Source organism: Egretta garzetta, unplaced genomic scaffold (genome assembly GCF_000687185.1).
Source record: "Egretta garzetta isolate BGI_Z169 unplaced genomic scaffold, ASM68718v1 scaffold81, whole genome shotgun sequence".
In the NCBI taxonomy this organism is placed as follows: Eukaryota; Metazoa; Chordata; class Aves; order Pelecaniformes; family Ardeidae; genus Egretta; species Egretta garzetta.
This window is the reverse complement of record NW_009258671.1, coordinates 7193645-7203349: the sequence shown is the minus strand read 5'-3', so window position 1 is coordinate 7203349 and position 9705 is coordinate 7193645. Positions and strand designations below refer to the sequence as shown.

The 9705-nt window shown below is 43.3% G+C and overlaps 1 protein-coding gene across 1 annotated transcript in view; it reads right to left on the bottom strand.

Moving 5' to 3' along the window:
* Nucleotides 1–1269: 1269 nt before the first annotated feature.
* PARVG (parvin gamma) overlaps nucleotides 1270–9705 on the bottom strand; it is a 29247-nt gene continuing 20811 nt past the window's right edge. Inside the window, exons 12-13 of the mRNA XM_009648777.2 lie at nucleotides 8093–8165; nucleotides 1270–6200 (exon numbers count right to left, since the gene is read on the bottom strand). Coding sequence (XP_009647072.1) covers nucleotides 6121–6200; nucleotides 8093–8165 — 153 coding nt within the window. The 3' untranslated portion in view covers nucleotides 1270–6120. The remainder of the gene's footprint in view (nucleotides 6201–8092; nucleotides 8166–9705) is intronic.

Sequence of the window (9705 nt, the reverse complement as noted above, 5' to 3'; positions counted from 1 at the left end):
TTAAGGACTAAGAAAGCACTGAGATCAAGACTGTGGCCCTTCAAGTTCTGTAACGCTATTAGGATGGAAGCTTTACAGGTATTTGCATATAGAAATTAGATGATTAAATTTCTCTTCCCTAAGATACACTAATTTAGATGAGTCTTGGTGCAAGAGCTCTATTCCTCTTGTGCTGTAATTCTCCCCAAACCAGCCTCCAAACTTTGCCTTAGGAAATGACCAGCCTTCTGTCAATGTTTGCTGTTTATGAAGGCCATCATCAAGACAAGATTTCTTATACAGAATTATGTGCATAAAGCCTGTAGAGTGCACAGAGAGCAAAATTCTACCTTTGATTTTATTTTTTTTTATGTTGGAGGAAGGACAAAGGAACTCTTCTTGCATACCACTGAGAAACATTTTAAATTCTTATACACAGCAGCCAGCTGGTGTTTCCAGATTTTTTTCACAGCTTTTTTGCATTGCAAATATGACTTCTCTAGAAGATACCTTCCCAGTAACACCCCGGCAGATCTGAGCATGGAGAGGGGAAGGAGCAAGCGCTGCAGAAAGGCGGCTGTTGGACAGCTGGGCCAGAGGCATGAGGCGGGCACAGGGGAGGGGGCAAAATTGCAGGGGAGGGGAGAGGGGGGCAAGGAGTCAGAATGCCAACGTACTGAAATAAGCAGGGGGAAGAATACATAGAAAAGCCAGACACTAGAAGGAGGCTGTAAATTGAGGTTGATTCATTTTTTGCATAATTTACTTAGTGTGCCTGTAGAATAACCTGACAAAATACATAGACCTGATTCAGCTAAGACTTCTTTATATTACTATGAACATATAATAACTTAATGTTGTCCAAACTATCTAAATTCTTTTCTATTTCATAACAAAATTGCATTCTTTAGATGCGTTTTGGGTCATATCTATCTTATGCTTGCAATAGTATTTCTAGTAAAACATCCATAACAATAACTACTTTGAAACTTGTAGCTTTTTTTACCCTACACATTTTATTTTTTCTGCCTTTTGGTGCCTAAAAACCTGACTAGTGCAGTGCTTACAGACTTTAAAATATTTATTACGTACTCTGACCTGGGGCTGGCAACCAGATTATGCAACTGGTGGTCCTGAAAGACATCCAAGCCCAGGGACAAACCAGCTCCCATCACCTCCCTGGGCCTTTCCTTGCAAGTACGCTCTGCAGTTTAGGATCCTGGGACACAGACTGCCCTGGTATGAAAGTGATGATTGAATATGATGGTTGACATTTTTCATTAAAGGAGGGGCAGCCAAGTGGGGAAAAGATGAAAAAATATGGAAAAAAGAACAAATTTGCATTACACCATTTCAACTTTCCATTTACTATCATGGGCACAACTCTGCAGTCAGGCTCCATTTCCCAAAAGAAACTAAACCACCCAAACTGACGTGGAGCACAGGCTCTCTACAGCGTAAGGAAGAGCCCAGCACAGACTGCAGGTCTCTGCAGGAGATGAAGCCTGGTGGTCACCTGGAACACAGGAGAAGGGGACAGCATGAAGTACCCGAACTGCAATTCCCCAGCATTTCATGACAGCAAGGTTTTAGGACCTAAATTTAGACAGTTCTCATCCAAGCAGCCAGCCACTGTTCTACAGATAAAATGAATCAGTTTTTGACCAAGCTTCTCCTTTCTTCTCTAACATTTATCTGTTATTTCATATTGTTTTATTGGCTTCATGCCAGGGTGTGTAAAATTTGCTAAGCACAGCCTGAGAAAGGACATGAGTGGATAAAGTCTTTAAAAACTTTAATTCTAGCCAGTGGTTGGAGCAGAATGGCTTAGGGGACTCCAGTTGTAATGGAACAACACGGGGTGGGGGGCAAGGCTTAGAAATCTGGAGGCGCTAAGGGGAAAAGTCAGTGGCAAAGGTGCCCTGATGCACTTTGTTTAAATCAAAATGACAAAGAAATAGAGGTGGTTTGTTGTGGGGTTTTTCATTTTAATATTCCAGAAAGCACAGCTGGCTGATGGAGAGGACAGGGAGGACAGGGACGTTCCAGCCTACAGTACTGCCCTCTTGATTTCATTATTGCTAGTCTCAAAACTCACCTCTCCATATGTTACTCTGTGTTCTGCTCACCTTGTCACCACCCTAGAAAATTTTGAGCAGCACAGCAAACCTATCCATCCTGGCAGCAAGTGGAAGGGCTCATATACAATATTTTGTTTCCTCCAAAATAACGCTTTCATCTATTCTTCATTACAATACTAATCGACTAGGAAAAAAAAAATCGCTTCTCTAAAAACTGACAATGGCTTTCATTCTTTGGGGAAATTTTAGAAACCTGAAAGAGAAAGAACAGCAAGATCCCTTCACACAGACACAAACACACACAGGCCCTTCGAGCTCATGGAGAGGAAGAATTTGAATTAGCTGCTTTCATGGTTTGAAAGCCTAATTGCCAAAGAGACTTCTGGAAGCAGCTGCGGGGAAGTCTCCCAGCAAGAAGCAACACAGTAGAAACCATAGGAAAAGAAGAAGGGAGAAAAGAAGAAAAAAAGAAAAGGATAGGCACTAAGAACAGGCTCCACCTCAAAGGAGTACAGGTACTGCTCCCATCCATCAAGCGCATTTGGGGGCCACCAGCATTTTCCCTCTGGAGTTTAACTGGCCAGTTCCCAGAGAGGCACACCAGCAAGGTCCCAGTTACAGGGCTGCAGCCCAATGAGGGCATGAAAAAATGGCAATGCAATCCTCCTCCCAAGGAGGAGAAGGGGTTTCGACAGCAGGGACAGATTTAGGGAGTTTGCTCTCCCAGGCTCTACGGCCAGTACCTGTCTCGGCCCCTTGATCCCATTAACAAAAACTTCTGTGCATCCGCTGCCTCCCTTAAAGTCACGGTGGTAACTCTGCCCCTTCCACCTGCACTTCCCTCCACAGACCCTTGCTGCTCCGCCTCTGGAAAGACATCTTTACAGTTATGAGGCTGTGTATTTTGGAAAGACAGGACAACAGAAAGATGACAGCAAGCAGGAGTTAGCAGCACTTCAAATCTGTTGCACGTCCTGGCTGTTGCCTTGCCGCAAAGCCACCGCGCTGCTTATCTTTGAGACGAGGATAACAGCAGAAGCTCCGGTAGGGTTCTTCTCTGGCTTAGAAAATTTTGGGCCATTTACTGGTTATTTAAAAGATAAAGAGCCTGCATGTTCTTCCTTGGAAACAGAGTAAGACACAGTCAGTCAGTGACTCTATTGGAAAACTGAATAGTCATCGCAGTTAAGCTTGTGTACCCTAGCCATACAGCACGATAAAAAATCCCACACCTTCATAGTCCACCACGCTTTTCCATCACAAACAGCTGACTATCTAGGATTCAAACATGAAAATTGTAAATTTAATTATGTGTCAATGAGCAGGCTCGCATAGAGAGAGCTTAGTTTGTTCAAATATCAGTTAATTTGCCAGCTTAAACAGTAAGCGGCTTTGGTTTTCATTAACTTATATTAATAAGAGAAAAGGGAAACAGGTTATCTCAACGTAAGGCGAAAGTAACATCTGAGAACAATACCGTATATTTCTTTTTTCTCCACTTGCATACTGTCGCAATAATCTTTTTAGCTCTCTTACTTTATAGCTACTATTAAAACTATGCCAAGTCTGTGACTACATCTCAAATGTAAATAGTGCACTTGTATATTCCACACCAATTTATGGAGTGGGTGCCTCTATGATGGATTAGTAAAATTCTGTAGCGTGTTTTAGGAGTCAAACACAGGCTCTTTATCAAAGTGTTCAGAGACATCAAGCGTGTTATAAACTGGCTCGCAGCATAAAAAACAGATTAAAACATTCATTTTTGGTCTCGCTATATTTTTGATTCAAGCACATTAGCTGTCATTTTTTTCCCTGTATGTTTTCAAAAGAATGACTTGTTCATAACAGGTTGAGGCAAGCTGGTGTTGGGAAGGGAATATGATCCTTTCCTTTATTAAATACCAAGAACTCTACTTCCCTTGCCAGGAGTCTGAAGAAGTGCAAGCACTGGATTTACTTATGCTGGAGGAGTGGACCACAAAACTCAAAACACTCGGAGAAAAACACAACTGTTTCCTTGAGCAGTGACAACTATCTGACCAGGGCAGCACCAGCTATTCCCCCACCACCAACTTTTTCAAAGCCTCTAGGTTATGCCTGAAGCCACACACTGGGAATGACTTCTGGTCGCCAGCACCAGGGAAGAGATTCAGGTTGGCTTCCTTGGCAGAAAAGGCCACGCTGCCACCATATCACCACCAAATGCCCTCCTGCCCCCTCACTCCTGCTCTCCACAAGCCACATGCTGGTTTTATCTGCTCAATAATGATTTATTCTACAATCCGCTTGCCATGTTACAGCGACGGCAGCAGGGATCTGTGAAGCAAGAACAAGCTTCTGAGGTCTCCCACTTGATTGCTTGAAGCCCATTAAGGAATAAACCAAGATACCTATGGAGAGTTTCACATGAAAAAAAAAAAAAGTACTTTTGACTGAAATAATTCAAAACAGCACACACAACTAATTTGCTAGGGAAGCAAGTTGATCTTCTTGTAGCTCATTGGCACCACACATTGGATTTTTCTTCTGTAAAAACATAACAAGGTACTTCTTGGAGCAAAAAGGCTTAGGCTCAGGGCAGTTTGCAGAACTCTTTCCTCCAGCAGCTGTGCAGTATTACCATTTTCAAAGGCAGGACTCTAAGTCTTACCAGCATTGCTATCTAAGGATCTTTCTTAGGCTGTGTGATCCAGAACTAGACACAACAAATTCTCATCAGCTCATAAATGTCAGCACTCGCACTAAGCGAGCTTTGGTTTCCCATTAACACACAGATGGAGGATCAGATCAGAGATCAGATGTCAGAGTCACTGACGACAGGAAATTAAAGCCGTTTAGATGGAAGTCAAAATAATATCAAAACATCTTTTTTTTTTTTTCTTTTTAATTAGATCTCCAGCTTTGTGCAACATAAACCTGACATAATCTTAAGGTCAAGGGAGCGGATGGAGGTTCTGAAGGAGTTCTAAGACCCCCAAGAAAGACTAAGGGTGACAGCTAACATAAACTGCAGCTAGCCTCATTGCATCCAAGCGGGGCTGCTGGGATGCCTGCGGAGGGTCACTGGACAAATTCAGCTAAGAGAGTCTCTGCGGGGTTTGAGAGTCCCCGCAGCACACATATATACTGTCAGAAGTGGCAGAAGCTGGGGGTTTCACTACTCCCGTCCATGATGGCCTCTACTTCTACCGTCTGCAGAGGACGCCAGCATCTATCCGCCTCTTACCAGAAAGAAAGCACGGTCACTTTAGTCACTCCTATAACCTGCTTGACGCAGGAATCGGCTTTCCTGCTAGTCAGACATTATGTTTGGGCTGCAACAGGCTGGAGCTGGCCACAGTCTGGCATCAGCTTAGCAAGGAAATAAGGGCAGCTCTCCACAGCTTCACAGGAGACCCCTCTGTTACTGCACAGTCTCACACTGTGTTATTTTGGGTCCCTTTTGCATATTCAAGCAGGCAAATGGTGAAACTTTTATCAAACACTTGATAAGTTCAGATTTCAGTTCAGCTACCTATTCATTTGGTGCCCAATCCACATCCTCTTGTGTGACAACAGCTGGCCACCTGCGTAAAGAAGGTTTCAAATGTGAGCTTCCAGCGTGTCTGCAATCTTCCCAGAGATGCCGTGGTGGGTCTTTCACCTCTCTAGTTTCCAAAGTGAATCAGAAGCAGGGAAGAGGGGAGGTTACAATAAGAGCTTCCAAATTCATCTCAAGAAGTAAAGAATCGGCTGTCCAGAATAAACACACATCACACTTCTTTGTAGCATTAGGGGGGCTCAGAAAGAACAAGAGACAGGGCTGGAGCAGGAGCACCAGCCACAGAGTTACAGTACGCTGGCCCTGGACACACACAGGCACTATATGTGAAACCTTGCACGAATACATACTTGCATATACAATGTTAGTACAGCAAGTGTCAAACACAAGTGCATGCTCATAAACAGTGGCAAACAGAGCTGGGAATCCAAAAATCAGACAATGACATGCTAGGGAAAAGAAAAAAAAAAAAAAAAAGAAAGAAAAGAAAAAGGGCCAAACTCTTAGCCTTGCTCTTCATGTTTCTTTGGTCTTGTATTTGGAATACAAGCAATACAGAATCCGCATTGTAGTCTTTATATCTCCGTTCACAACATCTGTGGATACAAAAGAAACAACAAAACCAGAAGGGAAGTATTAGCAAGCCCTGGAAGAGAAAGAGACAGCAACTGCCAAAGACAATCTTCCACCTTTCCCCAATTATAACATGAACTTGGACAACCTAATTGTAACAAGAAGTGACACAGGAACTACAGGGCTAGCAAATTATTTATATATTAAATGAACTTAAGGAAAAGGGACCTTCACTGCACTATCTTGCTGGAAGACAGGATAAATAATGCATAGTAAGAAATAATTCTTCACTAGCAGAGAACATAGAGAATTTAATAGGACTTTACATCTTTAGTTTTTTATGATTCTTCTATGGCAGGAACTATGTTGGGAATTACCTGACACTTTATTTTTTGGTTGTAATGTTTCCATCATGTTTTGCTGCCGTTGGCTGTTTTCTTTTTTTCATTTAGTTTTCAGCTTCCATGTTCTTGGCTAAGCAAACCAATCTTGTACTTAGTAATTGCAATGGAAGAGGCTAACTGATTTAGAGGGTTTACCGTTCTTCTTACACTGCTGTAAATCACCCGGAGAAAGACGAATAATGAAACACTAGTAAATGAGATCCTTGAACAGTCTAAATAGTGTAGCTGTAATAAGTACCCCTAAATGATATTAAATTCAATCACTAGCTGAGGATTTTCCCAGTGAAGCTAAAGGACCTGCAGATGTTGGATCCAGTATTTCTTATTCTGATCAACTCTGTATTTGAGGCAGTGCAGAATAGCCAGAGGGAAGGAAAGAAAGCAAGGGTCTAACTCCTTTCATACAAAAGGTGGATCTCAGCACGGACACCTGAGCTCACACAGATTACGCTTTTCAAAGTTAACATAAATAGCTTTCTGAAGTCCTAGCTCTATGCAATATGGCAAAAAGCCCACAACTGGTGCATGCCCATCCTGCAAACTACCAATATCACCAAAGCATTAGTGGAAAAAGAAACCAAAAGAAAAAACAAAGTCCTAAATTCTATCCTTCCCTCTCCATGATGCCATGGGTTACATACTAAACACATCTGCCCAGTTGCTTCTGAATAACTAACAGGGGAAGAGAGAATGCTTTCTAATTTTAATAAAGATTTTATTTCTCTATTTCACAACAAGCTCTTGAGCTTGATGGAGAAATGATGGGGTGAGGTTACATGCCCTGCAAGAGGTCAGACTAAGCAGTCACAGCACCATCCATTAATGTAGCCACATCCTTTGTCCCACCAGGAGCTGGCCAAAGTTTTTTCTGTGGGGAATTTTTTTAAATGGAAAATTTAACTCATCCAAAGAAAACCTTTTTTTTTTTTTTTTTTTTTTTTGGTGTGATGGGGCAAAAGAGAGGTTGTAGGAGATCAAGATTCAGCTCCCAGGTCTGAATTAGGCAGAATAGAAACTTAAAACTTATGAACTTCACTTTCAGGAGACTGACCCACCAGCTCTTCTGGGTTTGAATAGTGGTCAATGTTTCTGATTTTCAGGACATATTCTGCAAGGTGTCCTCCCACATGAAACAAGCTTGGTTTTAATGCACTAAAACTTTTTATGAGATAGATAGGAAAATAACCTTCCCTCTAGCTCAGCTGCTGTAATTTCCCTAGGAGCTGCCACTGGTTTAAATCTTTAACAAATACTGACTTATTAAACAGTTTAAGTTTAGTGTAAAGTTACTAAACTTATAACAATCCAACATTTTTAGTTGAGAAATAAAGATTGTTCAAAACAGTTCTCAGCTTTATTATTATTCATTCTGAATGAGGAGCTATGGGGGAGCCATATAATGAAATGTGTCAGTGTCACACTGCAGAACTTACTTTCTTCAATTACCCTAACTTTTGCTAAGCCAGGATATTAGCAATTCTATTCCAGACAAGTCTACATGCATGACTCACCTTCAGAGTTCACAGAAAAATTCAGAAGTCCTTCCTCTGTCAGCAAGTCCAATGCAAGGTTAACATTGTGAAGCTGTTGATGAGAGAGAGAGAGATCAATAAAACAGAAAATATTTTCCACCCAATGGTGCAGTGGCCAGGAGGTTTTAAAAATTATTTCTCTAGCAGCTGAAGTAAGATACTGATTCATAAATATGTACTCATATCCATCTCCTTAGTTTTGATGGCGTGCTCTTCAGAATTTCTACCAATTATCATATAAAGTCGGATGTAAAATCCACCTCCAACAAAACATATCCCATGAGGTGGGCAGAAGAATCCCTTTATTTAAAAATAGACCTTACATGTGAAAGCCTCGTGTTAACGGATGTTTCCATGGGGAAAACAGGCTAGGTTCATGACTGGATCTAATAGATGCATGGAATTTGTTTCTATTTTATTAACAATGCCCATATGCTTACCACATTTGGAACAAAAAAAAAAATACATGAAGAAAAAGTTCTCTGTATTTCACTCTGAATTACAAAGATTGGACATCTTCTGATCAGCTGTGTGGTGAGCTAGAAGTTTATGCTTTAACATATAAAGACGTCTATACACAGTAACAGTAGTGATGATATCCTTAATATTACTCATGAGAAATTAAGCACATGTCTATGAAAGAAGGCTGGGAGGTTTTTTTCTGATTTTTCCTCAGTTGTTTTTCTCTCCCTTCCTCACATAAAAGCAGCATCACATGCCTGTGCGTGGTGGGTTGACCCTGGCTGGACACCAGGTGCCCACCAAGCCCCTCTATCACTGCCCCCTCAGCTGGACAGGGCGAGGAAATGTAATGAAAGGCTCCTGGCTCAGGAGAAGGACAGGGAGAGATCACTCACCAGTTACCATCATGGGCAAACCAGACTTGACTCAGGGAAATTAGTTTAATTTACTGCCAATCAAATCAGAGTAGGCTAATGAGAAATAAAAACTAAATCTTAAAACACTTCCCCCCACCACTCCCTTCTTCCTAGGCTCAACCTCACTCCCAATTGCTCTACCTCCTTCCCTCGAGTGGCACAGAGGGACGGGGAATGGGGAATGGGGTCAGTCCATCACACGCTGTCCCTGCTGCTCCTGCCTCCTCAGGGGAGGGCTCCTCACACTCTGCCCCTGCCCCAGCCTGGGGTCCCTCCCGTGGCAGACAGTTCTCCATGGACTGCTCCAACGTGGGTCCCTCCTTCCCACGGGGCACAGTCCCTCAGGCACAGACTGCACCAGCGTGGGTCCCCGCGGGGTCACCAGCCCGGCCAGCAAACCTGCCCCAGCCTGGGCTCCTCTCCCCATGGGACCACAGGCCCTGCCAGAAGCCTGCTCCAGCCTGGGCTTCCCCCGGGGTCACAGCCTCCTTCGGGCACCCCCCTGCTCTGGTGTGGGGTCCTGCCTGGGCTGCAGGTGGGGATCTGCTCCCCTGTGGGCCTCCCTGGGCTGCAGGGGGGACAGCCTGCCCCACCATGGGCTGTACCCGGGGCTGTGGGGAATCTCTGCTCTGGTGCGTGGAGCTCCTCCTGCCCCTCCTGCTGCACCGACCTGGGTGCCTGCAGGGCTGCTCCTCTCACATCCTCTTGCTCCCT